Source organism: Pinus tabuliformis, chromosome Q (assembly GCF_031772625.1).
Source record: "Pinus tabuliformis cultivar Carrire ecotype Pingquan chromosome Q, CPIR1, whole genome shotgun sequence".
Taxonomy (NCBI): domain Eukaryota; kingdom Viridiplantae; phylum Streptophyta; class Pinopsida; order Pinales; family Pinaceae; genus Pinus; species Pinus tabuliformis.
The window spans coordinates 1114459504-1114482370 of record NC_142296.1 but is presented as its reverse complement, the minus strand read 5'-3'; the positions used below and the strand labels follow the sequence as shown (position 1 = coordinate 1114482370).

Below are 22867 nucleotides of genomic sequence, written 5' to 3'. Positions count from 1 at the left end.
TCAGATCAACAGTGCACAACCTATCGCTATATTAAATAAATCAACAATGAATGTAAATGGTTGGCAATATGAGGGATTTGGAATTATCTTATGGAATGCCTTTTCTCTTGTATTGAAACTTTGAATAATGTAACGATGTCAGAAGGGGAGGGAAAATAAAAGGGTATCGTTGTAGTATACATGTTTCCTCTCTTTGTATTGTTTGAAAATTTTGATAATGGTAGTACAAAGTCCCCGTTGTTGCATTATGTGAGTTTAATATTGTAGTTCTTTTTCAACAATGTATGTTGAGTGTGAGAGGTCCCCCTTTCTCTAACATATGTTGAGTGTGATAGGTCCCCCTTTCTCTAGCATATGCTACCTTGTTGCATGTTTGTTTTTATTTTCTATAGGTATATTTATCATTTCATTTCATAGAATTCATTATGTAGTTAAATGATGCTATTATTTCTTTTTTCTATGTGGTTCATGGTCCTTGGAGATCAATGACCATTGTGTCCATGGAATAAATGTATCAGGCAGATTTACCCGGAAGGATCACTTCCTGTCAGCTCAACCATGGAGCCTGACCCCAAGAGTGTTAAGAGAATTGAACATGTGACCTCTCAATAACATAGGTGATTTAACGATGGGGACTTGACCAACTGAACTAACCTGTGAGGCTAAAGGGTGTTATTATTTCATTCTCACTTTTGATTGTTTACTTGAAGTTGTTATTTAAATTTTTGCTTTTACTTTCATTTACTTATTCTTTTGATTTCTAGTATGAAGAGCGAGTGTGTAAACATAATTATGCTTGTGTGTGTGTTTGATTTGTTACCAAAGATCTTAGCATTGTTAACCTAGGAATATTGAGAAAACTACAAAGTTCCAAGACTTGAACCCACAAATATAATATTTTTTGGGTGTGGTTTGGCATTGTAATTTCCATTTGATTGAGTTTACTATCACAACATAATAAAGCTATAGAAATTAGTTGAGTCATGGAGTAATCTAACACTGCAAAGGGCTATTGAATTATTTGTTATCTAAGAAAAATGATTGTAACTGGTTGTTAAGAAGAAATCATATTCTTACACTTAACTTTGAATTATGAAAATGATTTATCAATGAAGTGCTTAGGGTTTTCTTACTTGGTCCCACATATATGTCGCTTTGTTGTACAATGGATTAGTTTATTTTAATGCATAAAAACATCCACTTAAATTGTTATTTAAAGAAATGAATAGAGGGTTGCATGAACACTTCCACCTTATCTAAAGTGAAATATTTGTACCATCCCAAAACTTTGAAATTCATTTGATTTTCATTTGTAATTGCATCCATCCCTATTTTCATCCACTTAATTGCAAGTGAAAGATTTTAATTGATCACATAGATGTAGTTGTCGTAGATGTTAATTACAATGGTGGATTCAATTTCATTTGATTAACTCCTTAGGTACATGTTGTGACCCTGCACATACAGTGCCAACATCTCACAAGGTTACAAGCATCCTGATTGATAATTTAATGTCCACAATTTAAGTAATTAAATTGCCTTGACATATTGGGTGTTGTTGCCCAAGAGATGTTAAAAAGATTAGATAATTGATAGTTTGATTCTTTTATTTGTTTTATGCAAAAAATATTCATGGAAAATGGGAGTAACTCATGAAAAAAAATAACTTAGTGACACCAAGGTCTTAGTAGCACAAGTAGTCCAAGTACATGAAGTGTAATGTGTTTTAATTTCTATAGTTAATTTCATTTCAATAGGATCATTAAGGATTATGTTTTAATTATTTAAGGTCTTGTAAGAACCTTGTACACTAATTCATGTTGCAAGATAGGTATTATCAGCTAGCAAAGGAAGATGTTGAAGAATTAGTTAAGCAGAGAAGGGCTTATTACTACAAGAATTTTCTTGGATCCTTGTAGTAGCAAGAGCCGAAGACACGTCTACCTTCCAGAAAGAGTAATAAATCCATGAACTATCAAAGAAAGAAGATCCAAGAGTCTTCACTGGCCATTCTTGCAAATCTATAGAGGGGGTTAAAGAGTTATGGCTAATGGATGATCGAGAACAATTGAAAAAACCAAAAAATTGAGAGTTTCTTGCAAGTTTGATTTTAGATTATCTATGCATTCAAGAGTGAAGTGATTAAATAGTCTAAGAGTTTCAGTGCATGAAAAAAGGCAACATGCATATCAATGCCAATGGACAAGAAACCCAAAAGAACAATGACTACATTGAATCTTGGTTTCATATAGTCATCATCCCACAATATTCTCCCCTTATTCAACATTACTTGTCACTAGATCAATTATATAAGTTGCTTCTCATGTCCAAGCATCCATTCAAGCATATTTTTCAAACTTGGATGTGAGTCTACTTACGATCTTATTACTGAGATGAATGCATTGGAAATTCTCTTACACTTGAGGGAAGGGATTATTTTTCAAGTAGACCAAGCTAGTGTAGAGGACTAAATGAATAAATAAAATGGTAAAGAGAAAAAAATAAGTCCAGCTGTTAAAACTAGTCGACTAGCACGACTAGACATGAGTTTTGCTTGAAAACTAAGTAACTAGATGGAACAATTCACAATAAAGTTCTTCATAATGATGTTAATTCTTTCATCTATGGTTCTTTAGATCAATTTCTAATGTTCGTATTGAATATGTGTGATTCCCTAAGGCCCTCGTTCCAATAAGTCTTGTCTCATCCACTTCAACAGTTCATTTGGGATGAAGATTAGAGATATTTATAAGTACCTTTATACTTGCATAAATGAATGACAGTTCTCCTCATTGTCAACAGTGGGAATTCATCATTGTCTCTTGATTGGCAGATTCTACAATTGACTCGACTTCAACACATATATTCATACCTGTCAGGATGTACTTTTGTACCTTGACACTCATCTTCATCAATGGTGAGTTTTCTCACATTTGTTAATGATTTTCATTAATTGTGGGTAATCCGACGAATTATTTTTATGTTCGACTACATAAACTTTATTTGCATAGATTGAATTGTAGACGTAGGGATTATGGATGAATATTATATAATGTATTAACAACTTGTAACCTTTTCAAAGTTTTCAAATAAACGTTAAGCAATGAAGTTGAATAGGGCAGTTGTGATCCCGATTTATGTAGGAACAAAATGAAATACGGGATTAAACAAAGACACAGAGCTACAATGAAAACTAAACTTCTATTGATTAATAAAAAATATCAAAAATTGTTTGCATTCAAAATGGAAACAGACTAGTTCGGGCAATGGTAGCTTATCTCTGAGAAGAAATGTGACGACTTCATGCCTTCTGAACTATATTAAAATGAGGATTAGAGGCCTTTTTATTATTGATAAACAATGGAAAACCATAAACATCCAAAAACCTAACCCTAGGAGATGAAGCGACAAAAGTTTGTGGGCCTCGTTGGGGCTAGTTGGTAGATAAACTTTGTAGGGTTGTAACTTTGGCACATGATCTCCATTTGATGCAATGATACCTCGTCATAAATCTCTATTTGAGGACAACAATTTTCAACTACAAACCCCTATTTGTGTGATAAGTTTGATCATTTTCCCCAAAAAATGTCATTTAAGGCCTCAAAACGACTCCAAAAGTTTAGGACCCGAAAATACTGCCAAAAATAGTAAATTATGTTACAATTAAGGAAACTAAAAGGAACAGTGGTGGGGGTCTAAGTGGAATAGGCGAGTGGTCATCAATATCCACCTGCATCAATCCTCCCCCCCTCCGGAAGTAATGGTCCCCATTGCATTGAGTGCCTCCATGAGACAGGGAAACTTCTGATGAACTTGGTCCCTGGTAAGCCACTTGCCTTGGTGTAGGAGTTGGCCAACTTTGACAACCCAATATAGTTGGATCTTTTTTTGGCGAGTGTTCTTGATATGTGTTTCCATGATTCAATCAGTTGTGGGTTGTTCCATACAGTTTGGGTTGAGATTTGTTGGTGTTATTTGTTCTACAATGTCTGATGTGTCCAACAATGGTGGAAAGTATCGCCGAAGGTGGTCCACATTGAACATTGTGTGCAGGCTAAGGAATGGGAGAATGTTGAGCTTGAAATCATTGTCTCCCACAACCTTGGTGATGGTGTAAGGATCATTTTAGAGTGGTCGGATCAAACATACATGGAATGTGAACAGAACCTGAATGATAAATCAATGAATTGCATATCTTATTCACAATGATACATATTTATAATACATAGAAGTGACCTTTGGTTTCATATTCCAAGTGGTCCCTTGGACTCCCTTTGGCTATTCAGCTTCCACACCAACCCTTAAAGGATTAGGTGTCCAACGTTCCCCCCCTTAATATGAAGGGTTATGTATGAGTCCAAGAAGAGAGCTGTAATACAAAACGTGAAAAAATGCATGGCAACACTAGGCTGAATGTGCTCTCTGAAATGTTGGTATAAAGGGCGGTGGTTTAAGGATGACCACCAACACTGAAACACTTAGTGCAATTCCTGAAACTCTTCCAGGTCTGGCAAGACGCTGAGGTATTCTACTAGAGGAAGTGCTCCTGATGTTTTGAAGAGGGAAACCTTCAACCATGAAAGGGAGGTCTCACCACGCATAAAAGGGAGAAGCTCAACCTGTGATGGTTTAAGGATTACCACCAACTCTGAAATGCTTAATGCAATTCCTGGAACTCCTCCAAAACAGGCAAGAAGTTGAGGTCTTCTGCTAGAGGAAGTGTCCGGAATTATTTGAAGAGGCATCACCAACTGAAGGCATGCTCAGGGGCATCTTTGACTCTCGCTACAACTCTGAATCTGGTATGGTAGGTTGTGGCTCAGGCTCGCTTGATGTGGCTTTGAAGCTTGTAGATGATCATCATTTCCCCCCTTGTCATATACAAGTTGAGAAGATGAAGAGATCTCAATTGTAAGACTTTTTCACTATTCGAGAACAAATCTTGTTTTATGAGCAAAATATCTTCTTGGCTATTGAAGCCCATTGCCAAGAAGCGATCCATCCAAGATGAATCTTTGTTCTTGTAGGAGGTTTGTTTCTGAAGAATCTATTTGAATAATGATTGGTTTTATGACAATGCTTACATGGATGGATATCAAAACAATAATCTTTCATATGGCCAACTCGGTCACAATGTTGGCATTTAACAACTTTTGACTGCGAATGTGAAGGGGCAGAATCTGGAATAGGGGAAGGTGAAGTCTCATGAAGAAATCTTGCACTATGAAATTTGATGGGCTTGGAATAGTCTGGAATACGAAAGGACACATCCGTGTCATATCCAAGACCAGTTCTATGCTTGTTATGGACAAACTCTTCCCAAGGTCTAATGAATGACTTGGGAACTGCAGACTCAACTTTTATTGCTTCATTGGGCACTGGATCTGAATTAACTGCAACATTATTGATTTGTTGCTTATGGGAGTCTGTTTCAATGTTCTGAACAAAGACAACTTGAGAATGATGACTCCATTACTGTAATTATGCTTGCTGAAGCTGAGATTCAAGCTCCAAAAAGTCTAATTTTTCTTGTGTATTTTGCAGATAGGTTTTAATATCACAGAGAGTGTTCTTGTTGATTTTCATTGTATCATGATTAGTGGAATGTATCAGAGTTTTCAAGAACTTTAATACCTCAATAATTTTGGCCATTTTTTTTAACAGCTCAAGCTTATGAAATGAGGGGTCTCAGCTTCTCAATGGTGCATATATTGAACATAATTCATTACATGTGATAGTGCTAACGTTGATAAAGGAAATGTTGGCCAACAAACTAGTTCAAACTAGTGAAAGATAACCTTCTTCTGGTTCTTTAAAAGTTACCTTTTAACACTGAAGTGCACATTCCTCTTATGAAAACCTTCACATCTCTTCTTAACAACTAGTGGATAACATATCAATTATATTGGTATATGGCAGCTCTATAAACAACGCAACTTTATAAATGATAGCAACAATATAAACAACACACAGAGAATGAAGTAACACGCATATAAAATTCAACCTGTGTATACCACACATTCTCACATACCAAGCTCGAGTTGAGGGTAATATTGTCCCACTCCTTGCTCTTCTACTCCTCTCAGTCTTAGCTTCTCATGCAAACAAATGATTTTGAGCATTGTTTGGCTCTAAATCAATCATTGTTACATTGAAAGAAATTTGAGATACCTTTATATGCTTCCCTTTGCGTTCCCTTTAAGATAAGCGGGACGACCTCCTTTTCTTGTCTTGTCAAATTCAAGATTCACTACCTTTGGCTCTGCAATCACTGTCTTCTCTGTATTGGCTGCCTGCAAATTTGCTATGTTGATTTTCACAATTGAAGAAATCAGATCGATTTGAGTGTTGGATATGAAGAATCTTAAGAATTTGAGAGGACAGTGAAGTTTGCTCTAGCAAAAGCTTCGATGGTTGATGATTTACAGAATAGGAACTAGGAGTTGATGAAACAGATTAAAATATGCTAGGAGGAGAACAAAATATTGGACAAAACGCATCGGCAAAAGGTTGCAAAAGTTGAGAAGTTATGTCAAACAGTTTGTGAACTAGAGGAGGCTATCCTTTCAGGCGGGGTTGTTGCCAATGCTGTGCGTGATTATCAGCGACAAGTGAATGATTTGATTGAAGGTAAGAAGACACTCTAGAGAGAACTAGCTCGGGAAAAGATAACGACAAATCGAGTTGCTTGTGTTGTCGCCAATGAATGGAAGGATGGGAATGACAAAGTCTTGCTTATAAAGTAGTGGCTTGAAGAGCGTCATTTCCTGCAGGGTGAAATGCGACAACTTTGTGATAAATTAGCCATTGCAGAGCGGACTAGGAAAAGTGAAGCAGTACTCAAAGAGAAGTTTCAACTACGGTTGAAAGTAGTTGAAGAAGGAATAAGAGGATCACGAAATGGTGCTATTAGACCATCCTCCTTAGAACAAGTCTTGGATGTCAAAGGTCAGACGATTGCTTCTCTTGTTGCAATTGTTGTCCGCTTTGACATACATTGGCTTGTCTATCTATCACTTAGTAAGGCTAGACGACATTGGAGATTCAGATAACCAAATTAGGAATATGAAACCAGCTCTCAAAATTTTCTACGGCCTGTCCTTGACCGAATCGTTTCTAATTCTTCTGGAGAAGGCCTACTGGCTGTGGACTATCTATGTAAGGAAATTTCTCAAGGAGGTGAATGATGAATATGGCTTTAGCGAATCTGAGTTGGACACCGTCAATTGTTTTCTCTATGCTACATATTCGCGGTGCGTCAATGGTAGTGTTTTCGACGGTTTGAAGATGGAATTTGTGACACACAACATGGAATTGCTACAGTCCGACAGTGTTAGAGAACAACTCGCAGGTGTGCAAGTATTTAGCTCTCGACTCTTACGAGGTACTCGGGCCAAGAAGAAGAGGATATATTCTTCCCATAGACGAATTACGCATATTGGAATCAAAGTTACCACTTGCACTCTAGTTTATCAGTGTGTTACCATTCTAAAAATGATTGTGAACGATGTGCAGAGATGGGATGTAATGCACACGCTGGGTAGAAGGCATATGGGTCAGGTTTCATACCAAAGTAGCGCCCAGGTGGAGCAGAGTAACGTTATTTCTATAGCTGACTGACCAAATAGAGAAATGGCACACAAATTTTGGAAAGAATGCAGTGCTGACAAGTTCTGAAAATGCCCAGGCCTAACCTACACTATGATACCATGTCAAACATACATGAAATGTGAACAAAACCTGAATGATAAATCAATGAATTGCATATCTTATTCACAATGATACATATTTATAATACATAGAAGCAACCCTTGGTTTCATATTCCAAGTGGTCCCTTGGACTCCCTTTGGCTGTTCAGCTTCCACACAAACCCTTAGAGGATTAGGTGTCCAACACTCCAACAAGGTGTTCTTTCTGCAAATGCAACCAAACTTTGTCGCCCACCTGAAACTTATGTGGAACCCGATGTTGATCATGTCGCTGCTTGTACTTGGTAGTAAAATTATCTAAGATTTCGTGAGCGTCCTAGTGGATGTGTTGGATGCATTCAATAAACCTGGTTGCTTTATCAGTCTCGGGCTGTACATGTGCAAAATCTATCTTTGTAGTCACCCGAGGCATGAAAAATCAATCAAACACAATGGTTGAAATACTAGACCCACTTGAAAGGGATTGCGACCAGTCGAGCTATGGAGAGCTTTGTTATAAATGTGTTGCACATAGGGAAGGCTCTCATCCTATATTCGTGTATTCTTGGAGTTGTACATGTGTAGTATGTGAACTATCATCCTATTGATGACCTCTACCTGACCATCAGTATGGGGATGGAATGCAGTACACTTAGTGAGATTGGTGTCCAATAATGTCCAAAGGTTTGACTAAAATGTGCTCAGGAACCTACTATCATGATCTAATATAATAGTCTGTGAGATCCCAAAATGTACCCACACTCATTCAAAGAAGAGTTTGGCATTGTCCTCTGCTATGATACTCTTCTTGCGGGCCGTCGATATAGCCATCTTTGGAAAATCTATCCATGACCGCAAATACATAGTCATTACCATGCTTGGTAGAAGGGAGGCCATATAGATACTCCATGGAGATGGATTTCTAGGGTTGGTTAGGAGTAGGCATAAGAGTGTACAAGCCTTGCTTCTTGATGGTGTGCCTGGCAATGGCATAGGTAGTGCAGTATTTGATATCATTTCCAACATATTGTCGGAGTTTTGGCCAAAAAAAATACTTTTGTAGTATGAAGACAATTTTCTCCACGCCGAAGTGTCCCGCGACCCAATTGTAGTGTGCCTCCGAAATTAGCTTAGCACGCTCGCTTGAAGGAACACAAAGGTGGCCTAGGTAGCATAATAATGCATTTCGGAGGTGGAAGTCTGGAACTTGTTTTCTGCCACTAACATATGGTATGTGGTGGCGAACTTTAGATCATTTTTGTACAATTGCAACCATCCATAGGTCTTGTGGCCACAAGAGTTGAGAACATTAGTCAATGTTGGAATTGGGGGCCCATTGAGGTAATCGACAACATGATAGGTATTGCCCTTTTTGTGCTTAATGTTAAAGTGGAATTGTTGTAGATATGTACACCACTTCTGATGGCGATCATTCTGCAACTTCCCTTGTGTTTGTATAAACTGAAGAGGTCGGCGATCTGTGTGGATGATCGTCTCCTTCCCTAGAATGTAATGTTTCCATTATCAGCAAGCCTGCACGAAAGAATACATCTCTGTATCACAGGTCAGGTGTTTTTGAATTGTATCGAAAAGTGTTTCACTGTGATAGGCCACCAGATGCCCTTGTTGGGTGAGAACTGCACTAATAACATAGTCGTAGGCGTTAGTCTCTATTTCAAATGGTTGTTTCAAGTTTGGAAATGTGAGTATTGGTGCAGAGAAAAGGTGGTTCTTCAACTCAATGAATGCATTTTGTTGTGACTCAGACCGAGAAATTTTTTCTTTCACTCCACCCTTGGTAACGTGACTCAAAGGCCAAGTGATATGAGAGAATCCCAATAGGAGCCTTCAATAAAAATTTGGAAGGCCCAAAATGCTGCAAAGCTTTGTTAGAGTGATCGGGGTTGGGTAATCCAAAATGAATTGGATCTTACCTGGATCCACAAACATGCCTTTCTCATTAATGATGTAACCCAAATATTGGACCTAGCTTATGCCAAAGGTGCATTCCTCAAGTTGGCACATAGTTTGTGTTGTCACAAGGTTTGAAGGATCTGTCGAATGTGATGCAAGTGTTCTTGCCACCTCTTATTGAAGATGAGGATGTCGTCTAGATATACAACCACGAACCAGTTGGTGAAGGGTCACAAAATGTCATCCATAAGCCTCATAAAAGTTGGAGGGGCATTTGTCAACCCTAAAGGCATGGCCAACCACTCAAAAATGCCCTCCTTGGATTTGAAGGCTGTCTAATTCCATACATTTTTGGGTTCTATTCGAACTTGGTGATAGCCAAACTTCAAATCGATTTCACTGAAGTACTTGGCCCCCTTGAGTTGGTCAAGAAGGTCATCAATCCATGGGATTGGATACTTGTTCCTAACAATGATTTTGTTTAGTGCCCGATAATCAATGCAAAGCCTCTAGATCCCATCCTTTTTATGTACAAGTACAATCAAGCTCCCACAGGGTAAGGGACTTGGTCAGATGTGCCCTTTTTGTAGCAACTCTTGGGTTTGTTGCTTGATTTCTTCATTTTCCCTAATGGAGCAGCGATATATTGGCCCACTGGATAGAGGTGCTCCGAGAATCAGATCGATTGGATACTTAACCTGATAGTGCAAAGGTACCCTTATGGGTGAGGAGAAGATGTCCTTGTATTCTTCCACGAACTTATCCACTTGCTTTTGTTGCGTGGAGGAACCCTTCCCTAGGGCCATGGATGTGGTCATGATATTCCCCTTACTTTGAGAGTGAATTAGAAAGAAAACAAATTTCCTGTTTTGAGAGATAATCTTACTGCATTGCTTAGCAGAGATCATAGAGATGGTGGTATGCAGAGCAACCTCCAGTATCCTTTATAAATTAATACCCAAAGTAATGATAATAGTGTGAGGCACAGATTCATACACAACATGATGCTTCCACGAGTATGGTTGGCCTAATAACATATAACAAAATTCAAGAGGAGCAACATTACACAATACCTCATCCGTAAAGGGCTTGATGTTGTAGGGAAGGCGACATTGTTGGCTAACGCAAAGATCTTGTCCTTAGTGGAGCCACCTAATGGTGTATGGTTGCAGGCGTGGTGTGGTTGGTAGGCCTAAATGCTTAATGACCTCCACTGAATTGAGGTTATTTTGGCTTCCACTGTTAATAATGAACTGCAACAGAGATCCCTTCACCCACATCTGTGAGTGGAAGAGATGCTCCCCTTCCTCTGGATTTTCGGGCTCAATATTCTGGACCTTGGTGGTGGAAATGACAGCGTTAGGCTCCACATCAATAATTTTCTTAGCTTTGTCACTCCCCTTATTAGGTTAGGAATCAGAGTCTAAACACGCATATGCCTCTGAAGCCTTCAGCTCGACCACCAGTGACTTCTTTGTGTGACACTCACTTGTGTTGTGAGTGGGGCTCTTGTGGAACTCACACCACTTTCATCTGTCCTTCTTTGTCTTCATGTTGTTATTATTTGTTTGCAGCTTTGATGGGTTTTCAGGCTTTCTACTTCTAAATATTTAACATTTTAGAATCTGACTAGGGTTATGCTGACCAAACAGACAGCTTTGGTGTGTCAAACCGCGCCGAATGAACACTAGCTTTCAATGGTTCGATACCAAGCATCAGCCGTAAAGTAAACAATATTTCTAGAAATTTATTGTCATGGTCAGTGGACTCTTACCTGTAATGTGAAGAATTGCTATTTGAAAATGCTAACAGTCCCCTCCTCTTGAACACATATCTTCACTCCAAATGAGCAACAGGGTTTCTCGGGACAGACAAACAAACTATTATCATTAAGATGGTGAAATTTTGATGTTAACATATTCATAGGTTTTTGGCCAGCCCTTGAAGTGAGTTGTGCAGTTCGTGGGTGATGTTTAATATTTTGTTTTGGTTTTTTAATAGCACTTTTTGATAGGTAAAGTCCTTGGAAGGGCTAGGATGCAAAAAGTTGAATAATAACTGCATTCTTCAAAGTTGAAAACTATACGTGAAAGCCATGCACAAAAGACGTGGCAACTTGCAACGCAGATTCACTTGTAACTATGTGCAATCACGGAAGCATCTACATATAACTCAATGGTGCGGATTCATTTGCAGTCATGATTAGTGCGCTTAATATTCAATATGACCCGAGATGGTATTTTTTCTTATGAAGCATTGCTGAAGAATCAGCTTGATGTTATTATAATTAGACTTGAACAAATGGGTTCCGGGAATAATTCATTAAAAATCCCAATAATATAGTAGCAACATCAATACCAGTCCACCCACTTTGTAGATTGTTTTGTATTTCTTTTAGGGCGCCCTTGATATCTATTATTTTCAAAATTGGCACGAGCAATCAATGACTCTAGCATGCTTGCTTCATTTAAATAATCGTTACTCTCCAAAGCCCTGTAATACCACGGAGATAGTTAACAGTCAGATATATGATGTTTATTGGAAGTTGTCACCCTGTGAAAAGAAACATGAATACAAGTTCTCAACTAGAAATAGAAAATGGGGACATTAGTTTATAACGACGGCACTCGAGATGTATTGTAACCTTGCAAGCAATTCCTCCAATATAACCCTTTGTGAAGGTGTCACATAGAAAATACAATTTCTGGGACATTGTCCTACTGCAAGTTGAACTTGGTAATCCTCACCTTGCCCTATTAAAAAAGAAGAACGTTAAAAGAGAAATTAGTTTCAAGTACAATGCTCAACATTACTATGCACTATGATAAAATAAAGAAACCACCACAATTTTATAAAATTCAGAACATTGAATATTATCACATTACGATATAAATTTTACTTGGGAAGCATGCAAAACAAATGGATCGGGGATTCAAATGTGCTTGAAAAGAGAGGATAACCTTAAGTCAGAGTATTGTTTTGGAAGAAGAGACACTTTTTTATTCACGGGCAGTTATAAATCTTGTTTACAATCTTGTTCACATCCACGTTAACACCAATTTAAGCATTTTTAAAGGTTCAATTTACCGAGGTTTGAACTGGACCAGAACTCAATGAAACAGAAACAATACAATTTTTTTTTTTTTAAATAAAGGTAACTGCAGATATCATTAAGATAAAAGACTGAACTGAGGGCTCAGTGAGTTTACATAAAGAGTACATAATCCATTTCAAATTCCCCAAAAAACAGTGTCTGAAATTCCTATTTCTCAGAAATCATTTACAAATTCTTACGACTCTATTCACCAAAAACAGTGGGGAAATTTCAACACTTATCCATTTGTAAAGATGCCAGTACCGGCTTACCAAAAAACAGAATTTACATATCAACAGAGCTCATATTTTTTTTTCTAATGGAAGACTAATCTTCGTTCAGATTGTTCTTAGTGACCACTGAATTGGCCATTTTCTTCATTTCTTGAGTCAGTTGTTCCAATTGCGCTTGAACTGCATCCATTTCATCCTCCAGTGTTTGCAACTTGAGTTGGGTGCAGTGAAGTTTCTCCAAGAGAATGGAGATATCCTGTAATGCTTCCTCCCACCCCCTTGTACTATCTCAAGCTGTGGAAGGTGTTAGCAATGTCTTAACGTGGACCTCCATATTTTGTCATGAAGATGGGGTTATGAAAAATGCTCATTTTTCAAATTTTGCAGAATTAAATTCTGTTATTGCCATCACATCCACGAGAGCTTTCTGACAATATAAATTTCTCCTCAATCTGAGTCCCGGATCAAAAGTTATGCCTGTTAGAACTTTTGGCCTATCACAGAAGACCAAGTCATCACCAAGGGGCCACATGGCACCCACATGGCCTTCGCTTGGTCCAAGTGGCATTGCTACGTCAACCTTATGGGTCCAGCAATGGTTCGAACTTACCAGCGTGTTCGAACTTAACCCACATAACGAACAAGTTAATTGTTGTACAACTGAGTGCCGAGATCTTCGAGTGTGATGGAGTCTCCAGGTCCATGTCACATCGGACTTGGGCTTTCTTGACATTGCTTACCACTTTACTATATTGTTAACTTGGTGGCCACAAGCATATGCGACCGATGGTTCCACTTTGACACAACCCTCATCAGATTGGGAGGACCTACTTCCTCTCCACTCTTGTTCTCTGACGGCTGAAAGGAAGGCTTCAACTTGAACAATCCTTGTTTGTAGGCTGAGTATAAATTATGGCTATCAGTTAAAGAGAGAGAAGGGGCTTGAATATACAGTTTATTAACTTCAACATATCATTATCCAAAACAACCCATAACTTATATCAACTATATATAGACAAGATGTCTATAAATTCATAACAATAGTGGAAATCTTCATAGTTCAAGCATTCAATACAACCATACATTTGTAAGGTGCTTATCACTTCTAGTTCTAGTATTCAATATAACTGAATACTTATAAGATAACATGTTGATCTTGAATGAACTCCAGGAATCCAGTCATAGACATGCAAGATATCATGTAACTAATGAATATGGTAGTAGACTACACAATTCAAGCATTCATATCAACAATAGACTTGGTAAGGTAATTTTGTCAATCTTGAGTATATCAGTGAATTTCAGTCAATAAGCGACGAACATTGAAGATATCTTGCAACTATGCATATAACAATGAACTACATGTACAATCTATATTCACGGACACAAAATCGCTGGTGAGTCCTTAGCATAATAGTAAGATTCATGTATTTACTCATGAACATACATGATTATGCATAAATCAAAACACAACATGGAACACCACAATCCATTCAAGGTTGTTAATAGTAAAAAACATTGCATATAACTATAGCTATATTGTTAGGCCCCTATAATACTACTGTAACCCCTTATTGTTATTAGTACAACCTACTTATTATATTGATGTACCCATGTAGTGCCCATATTGTTACTATTGTGCCTCATAGAAGCCCACTATTGTTATTATTGTGCCCTTACATTATTATTGTTATGTTGGCTCTGATTATGTTATGACCCCTTAGACTCCTATATATAGAAAGGAGGTCTTTTCATTTGTATCATCCAAGAATTGTTTATTTATGTAATGTAAAGGAGGTTGCCCCCTCGAAGAGGCTGAATTCTAAGGCGTTGATCTATCTTTTCTATCTTTTCTTGAGCTGGTTTCATAACACTTGGTATCAGAGTTTTGGATTCTAGGGTTTCGCTGCTCCAAACAGGTCATCGTGGCATTTTCGCTATAACTTTTTTTCCTGCAATGTTTCAGAAGCTAAAAAAAAACCCATTTGAGATGAAATTGCGCTGAACCTTGGGTCCGAATTTTAGAGCCTTTCGCGCTATATTTGTGGAGATATGATCTGAGGAAGTTGGTATTTTTGTAGACTCCTGAATTACATTCCAAACAGGTGACCTGGGGAAAATCATCATAACTTTCTCTCTGAGCATCGGATTGAAATTTTGTAAGAAGGTACAAAAACAGGAAGGATTGTAGTTTCTTTTATATATTTTCAGTGCCAAAGGTCGAAACAGTGACACGTGGCACTTCATACAAGTTCACTCTTCTGGAAAGGTCTATAATCAGGTCATCTTGGGAGATTGCGCATAACTCTTTCTTGGAGAATCCAATTTGGATCTCACTGGTGGCATCGGGAAGAGGACGTAGAGGGCTACTACAAGTCGCAATTTCAGAGCTTAAAGATCCGAAAGTACAGAGTTACAGTCGTTTCAAGTTCGAGATCCTAAAATCAAGAAAAATCAAGATTAGGAAGTTTGATGGCAAGGATCCGGTAAATTGGATACTTTAGATGAAGCAATATTTTGATCTACATGGTGTACCATTGTTACAGAAGATATGTATTGCATCTTCATATTTAGAACTGGATCGATTTTTATGGTATGAAGGGCTTTGTTCTCGTAAACAACTGGTTACGTGGTCAATTTTCACGGAGGAAATGATAGCACATTATGAGGATACAAAAAGCAACACCTTCGTTAGATCAACACCACAACAATTGAAAAGAGTAAAAGGGCTTTGTGACATAGTGGAAAGCAAAATTATGGAAACCAGGAAGCATACCCCTCACAACTATAAAGATGGAAGTGTTGTTTCTCCTAGCCTTCCACAACCTACAAGGGTTACACCACAACAATTGGAAGAAAAAAGAGAAAAAGGGCTTTGTTACAATTGTGATAGCAAATGCACTAAAGGTCATAAGTGTGCTGAAAAGAAATTATTTTACATAGAATATGAAGAGGAGGAAGAAAAGGATCAAGAAACATCAAAAGAAGAGGATATACGCCAGGACCACACCCCAGGGAAAGAAAAAATGATTCAGACCATATCTTGTAAAGCATTGGCAAGAATTACCACTCCTCAAACTCTCAAGATAGAAGGACACATCAAGAAGAAAAAGGTGCAAGAAGTGAAAGATCACATCGAGAAAGAAGAAATGAATCCAACCATATCTTGTAATTCATTGGTCGAAATTACCACTCCTTAAACTATCAAGATAGAAGGACATATCAAGAAGAAAAATGTTTAAGAACTGAAAGATCACATCGAGCATCAAGAAATGAATCCGACCATATCTTGTAAAGGATTGGAAGAAATTGCCACTCCTCAAACTCTAGAGATAGAATGACATATCAAGAAGAAAAAGGTTCAAGCAGTGAAAGATCACATCAACATCAACAACAAGTTCTCCAACTTTTAAAGGATAACGCCACTTCGGTGCAAAATCAAACGATGTAACAGGTAGATCAACATCATAGTGAAAAATGTTTTGATGTAGGTGATTGGGTATTTTTACTGCTACATCTCAAGCAAGCTATTTATGAGAAGGAAATGTTGGCAATACTACATGCACTTAAAAAATGGCGACCTTACCGAATGGGAAGACTCTTCAAGGATGAGGATGTGGAAGCATTGTCTTGTGCTATTTCTATTATCCAACCAGATTGGATAAACGAAGCAAGGGATGAATGGAAGAAGGACGAAGAAGTATGGCCACTTATTCAAAAGTTGCAAAAGATCCCAATTCAAACAATATTGCCAGAAATTGAAAAGGAAGGAAAAATCATATTGGAACCTGGAGCAGTCACGGAAACAAGAACCTGACAGCTACGAAATCGATCAATTTTAGAGTATCTCATCAAGTGGAAGAACTTACCCGCTGAAGATTCCACATGGGAGGACAAGAATTTTATACAGAAGCATCAAGAACTACTCAAGCGTAGAGGACAATGCTTTTTGAAGGAGAGGGGCATGTTAGGCCCCTATACTACTAGTGTAATCCCTTATTGTTATTAGTACAACCCACTTATTATATTGATGTACCCATGTAGTGCCCATATTGTTACTATTGTGCCCCATAGAAGCCCACTATTGTTATTATTGTGCCCTTACAGTATTATTGTTATGTCGGCTCTGATTATGTTATGACCCCTTAGACTCCTATATATAGAAAGGAGGTCTTTTCATTTGTATCATCCAAGAATTGTTCATTTATGTAATGTAAAGGAGGTTGCCCCCTCGAAGAGGCTGAATTCTAAGGCGTTGATCTATCTTTTCTTGAGCTGGTTTCATAACATATATAAATTGAACTCATAACTTGTAAAATGCCCTGCAATCAAGGTTATGACAGTGAGCTGCCCAAGTTCTTAAACATATCAGATATGAAGAGTTTATAAGAAGGCAAGAGGTCAACCCTGAAAGGTTTTCAGGCCACCATTCATGCGTACATCAGACAACCTGCAATTCACTAAGAAGGCCATATCCACATAACCCAAGCATTCAATAACACCATGGTTAAGCAAGATAACATATCAACCATGATTATATGGTGATTCAAGCATTCTTACATGAAAAAAACAAGACCTTACATCGACCCATCAATATATACACACAGTCATAAATCAATTATGCATTAAGTAGTATACTTATCTTAGTGGATTTAACGGGCAACTGAAGGAGGGACTCCCACTCTCCACCCAACCATAGGTGAGCTACACTGCCATCTCTCTTGCAGTTGACTACCCCCCAGCGGGATTTAGGGTTTGAGGAACTGCTTGCATGGGGGTAAATTCACACTAATGGATTGGTCAAGGTCATAGGAGCTTCAAGTCACAAGGCTTCACTGAATTTCAGAGGAGTGCGTTACTCAACATTAGAGGATTGGTTTCACTTCTGTAGGTGGTTTAACAACAAATTAGCAAGTACCCAGTAATTAGGTGTTTTAACAACACTCAAGCAAGCACACAATAATTTAAATTCAATCTTTGCTTTCCAAGCTAGTGACACTGGTTTAAACACAGGGAACAATCAACGATTTTAACACAAGGCAAGAGCTCCCAGAGGATCAAAAACTCAAAAATCCCATGGATAACTAGTGCCAGAGATAGTGATAGATAGTGCAATAGAGTAGTGTAAGCGATAGCATGAGAGAGCTGTGGTTGGTGAGCTAATGCCAGAGCTTGTGGCAAGGAGCAAGTGTGAATGAGCTTTACAAGAGAGGTAGTGCGATGTGAGGTAGTGTGAGATACTCCCAACGATAGTATCAACAATGGTACGAGAGAGCTATGACAAAGTTATGTTAATTGAACGAAGATGAGTGAAGGATGGAGTGAGTGAGCTAGAGCTCCGAGGGATGGTGTGATTAAACCAACACAAGGAATAGATAGTGTGAGCACTAGATCTCTGATAGATGGTGCAATTAATCAACACAAGGAATAGATGGTGCGAGTGCTAGATCTCTGAAAGATGGTGCAATTAAACCAACATGAGTAAGAAAGGGTGTACATCTCAACACTTGTTCGCGCTCTCTAAGAGAGAGGGAGAGGGCATTACCTTTTGCGTTCCATGGCACTGCCGAGAGGGCACAACGGGGATGGGCACCGCCCAATCCAATTTGTCTCTTCACAACATAATTGTCGACAGGGGTCTGCTGACTCCAGATTGGCCTAATTGTATCTCATTTTAGTCAGAGAAATAACTTTTTTCTAGCCAAAAGCGGTTCCAGCATTAAATACAACAAGGTTATGGATTTTTAGGGTGTGCAGGCGAAACCAACAGTCTTCCCTCAGGCCAAGGATTCATAACACAGTCCAACCTTCAGTTGTGTAAATTTTTTAATTCAATTTATAATATCAAATATTAATTAGAGTTTCGACCAGTGATGGATCTCTCCACAATGGCGTGGCCGTCACAATTATATTTAAAATACCAGGGGTAGAATAGGGGGATGTTACAAACCCCACCACCTTAAAGGAACACCGTCCTCTATGTTCTATAATAGAGAACATAAATAATTGAGCCATATACTCTTTACATCAATGACATCTCCCATGACCTAAATTTGTCATGTCTATCCACATCGTTTAATATCTTCAATGCTTCCTCAGGGAACGAATTCATCGCATTACTTCTTGAGACACACCCAATGAATTTTTGATCCCACTGAGTATGCACATGACTCTTTGAAAACCAATTCACTTTGGTTTCCTCTTCCTTGCAGTCACACACCTTCCAAGTTCAAGTAACCCCTTCGTTGCCTCCCTAGTCTCTTGAGTGATCCATTCCTTGGCAAGCCTTTCTCACACAGGAGGAGTCTTGATGGAGTTTCTCAGCGAAGGCATCCCTCTAGCTTGCTCTAATAACACAACACATTTGTCATGACATATCTAATGTCGTTCAATGCATATCATAGGGTTCCAATGTTATCACAATGGCCTAGTTCCTAAGGTTTTTAGCTCCACCATGCTTCTGCTGCATCACTCTGACATTGCTTTGTAATCAACTTCATATAACTTTGTTGGTTATCTCAACATTCCACCTATATCACAAGCATCCAATTATCATAAGATTCCATTATAAAATTTTAAATCAACTTAAACCACAATTTCAACAGAACAAAAAAATCTTTAAGCAAATACTTATCTCTAGGGTTACTCATTGATTCCTCTAGCTTCACAAGTACAGAGTGGTTTAACAAACAAAGCAAGCACTTAGTGGTGTGATTAATAGTTTAGCAAACACTAAGTGGTTTCACAGACAAAGCAAGCACTTAGTGGTGTGATTAATAGTTTAGCAAACACTAAGTGGTTTCACAAACAAAGCAAACACTTAGTTTTGTTTGCTAGGCACTAAGTGGTTTCAGAGACAAAACAAGCACTTAGAGGTGTAACAGTTGAATTGCATGCACTGAGTGGTTTCATAGACAAAGAAAACACTCAGAACATTCATTAGGTGACCTTCTCACATACTAAGACTCCTCCCATCGGTGAAAATCTGTAAAGAACAGGGGGTTTTGGCTGTGGTAATAGTGGGCCACTACCCCATTGTTGTCTTTTGGTCTAGTGTTAACCTTGTCGGGTGCCCCTCTCCAAGGCCTACTAGATTTTGCAGCAATAGGTATAATGATGCCATTTTGTTTAACAAGTCATTTGTTGAGAACCATGATCATAGGAGGATGATTAATAATGTTTTAAAAATTTGATAACTGTGTGAATGGTATGCTTGGGGTAACATGATGAGGTTACCCAATAAACTCCTTGTCACATGGAGAATCCATTGGGTAAGTGTGCAAGAATGACCTCTTGCTATTAAGTACCATTGTCCTCATGCTTATGCTTATGACATTGTTGTGCTCATGCTTATGCTTACTTATGCTTATACATATGACAAGGAATTTTTGAATATTGCAATAATGAGTATGCTAACACCTAGTTGGATTCTTGAAAGAATTTTTGTAGGCCTTTGATGATTCGCAGTAACCAACAAATATGCCTTTCTTTCATGAAGGCTCAAGCTTGTTCCTTTTATCCTTAGGAACATGAATGTATATAGGACAACTAAAGATTCTCATGTGCTTGACCTTTGGCTTCCTTTTATAGAAAGCTTCTTCAGGAGTCATACCTTCCAAAAATCTATGAGGACTTCTATTTTGAATGTACACAATTGTCGTAATGCTTCTCCCCATAAGAACAACGACAAGTCCAAATCATGCATCATGGTCTTGACAAATTCTTCAATGGACTTGTTCTTTCATTTTGCTACACCATTCTATTATCATAGGGGAAAATTAGCTCCCTCTTAATCCCCCCTGCTTGCAAAAAGAAACAAGCTCCTTCGAGGTGTATTCTCCTCGATAGTGAAATCTCAGTATTTTGATCTTCCTACCTGTCAAGTTTCCCACTTCAACATTGAATTCCTGGAATTTGTCGAAAACCTCATCATTAGTCTTCAAGAGATATAAGCATGTCTTATAGGAGAAGTCATCAACAAATGTCACATAATGCAATGAACCATTAAGTGATTTTACAGGCATTAGACCACATACATCAGAATGAATCAAGTTCAAATCTTCTTTAGATTTGTTATCACTGTTTGGAAATGGTTTCTTGATGTTCTTCCCAAGAGAACCACCTTTGCATACACCGTCGTTTTTTTTTCTGCAATTCAAGAACTCTTGACATTATTTGACTCAACTCACGCAATGCTTTGAAATGAAGATGTCTATATCTTCTGTGCCATAGTTCACTTGGATTTATCTCGTCATGTACAAGTGCCTTATCTGGTTGACTTACAAGTCTAAACAATTTTCCATCACAAGCCCCAATAACTCTAGCATCATCTATACTAAAGCCCTTGGACCAAATGAGTACTTTGCCATCCACAAAAGAAACTCTATCTCCTTAATCTTCTAAACAAGAGATAGAGACAAGATTCTTTTTCAAACTTGGTACATAAAGAACATTGTTGAGATATACATTATTACCAAATTCTAACTCTATGGTCACCTTTCCAACTCCTTTGACTGCATAGCTATTATTGTTTCCTAGTTCAACCCTTTGAGACAACTTCCTTTCTATCATGCTTGAAAGATTCCCACACTCTTGAGTCATGTGTCTGTTAGTTTTTGTAGCATCGAATGGTGTTCTAGTCTCAAACTTTGTGGAGAGGCTAAAATACAAGAGATCTTCAAAACCCATAATCGTTTCTGAAAATTCCACCTAGAGATAGCTCAATTAAATTAATTGACCATCATTTAAATTTTTGCTAAGAAGGTGAGAATTCTCTAGAAACTCACATGGATCGACTTAGAGATGATCGCAGTCACTGATTAAGATTTAATCTTGGCCGTTGAAGTTGCAACTGGAGATTGTAAGAGGAGATCGATGGGATTGATGGAGTACACACTTGGAGAGCGAATTCCTTGGCAGAGGTAGAGTTTCCCAGCTGTAGTGATTCAACAGAGAGAAGTTTAAGCTAGAGAGGGGACACAAAGACAATGATTACAAAAAAGAAATTCCAGTTCTGGAGAGTCTGGAGAGGAGGTTGTGTTATTTCTCCAGGAGGCTGTGCAAGGGATGCATAGTAGCCTCAAGAGGCAGTGCGATTAAGCCAACAGTGAGGTCGATTCAACTTACAGTGGCCGGGAAAATCCCCATAAGGTCAGGAGAATCACTTCCAGAGGCAGCAATAGGCAGGAGGTCATCATTAGAGGAAGATTCCAAGTAGTGCAAGTTGGCTTGTGCAAGGGTTTGGATGACTAGTTTCTGAGGCAGCTTGTTGCGGGATTGCTTGAGAGAGAGGGTAATTTCCTTTAGTTGATTTTTGCCAGTATTGCTCTAAGGTTGGATTGCTAGTTTCAACGTCCAAATTGTACTCACAATTTCACTGCTGCATAATAATAAAAGCCTCACTGTTGCACTGGTTTTCCCACATTGGGTTTTTTGGAGGACAATTGTCCAAAAATAATTGTCATTTTTATGTGTGTGCTAGCATATTTCTTAGTTTCTAGCATTTTATTTTCCGCAATATTTTTATGGTGAAAAATTGCAGTGTGATTGATTCAATATTTGCCGTTGCAAATAAACTACATAATTAATTTACAGTTGCTACAATTAGACTTGTAAATTTTCACATGGTATCAAAGCACAATTGGTAGATAGGAGGCTCAAAGATGAAGAGGGAGAATTTCGTGGCTTAGAGGGAGCAACAACACAAATTTCCCAAGGGTTGCACAGTGCCTAGCGAGGTGGTGCGAATTGCTGGATAGGGGGTCGAATTTCCAGTTGCAAAGTGCACAAAGGGTTGATTTGTCCGGGAAGTGATTCCAGCAGGTAGAAGGTGAGCAACTCGTATTTTTTGCAGAGAAGATCCCTGGGCGCAGTTGGTTTTTGTAGTAGTACAATCAACGCCGGCTAAAAGAGAATTTGCACACACAAAGGGAGTTTC

At 38.3% G+C, this 22867-nt stretch overlaps 1 protein-coding gene across 3 annotated transcripts in view; it reads right to left on the bottom strand.

Moving 5' to 3' along the window:
* Positions 1-11641: 11641 nt before the first annotated feature.
* LOC149223410 (Chaperone DnaJ-domain superfamily protein) overlaps positions 11642-22867 on the bottom strand; it is a 473939-nt gene continuing 462713 nt past the window's right edge. For 2 of the 3 annotated variants that reach the window (XM_089383281.1, XM_089383280.1), the window contains 2 exons: positions 12248-12356; positions 11642-12096 (listed from right to left, as the gene is read on the bottom strand). In XM_089383281.1, the coding sequence (XP_089239407.1) occupies positions 11955-12096; positions 12248-12356 (251 nt within the window). In that variant the 3' untranslated portion in view covers positions 11642-11954. Of the gene's footprint in view, positions 12097-12247; positions 12357-13411; positions 13830-22867 lie in introns of those variants that run through there. The other variant, XM_089383282.1, reaches the window with a different exon arrangement.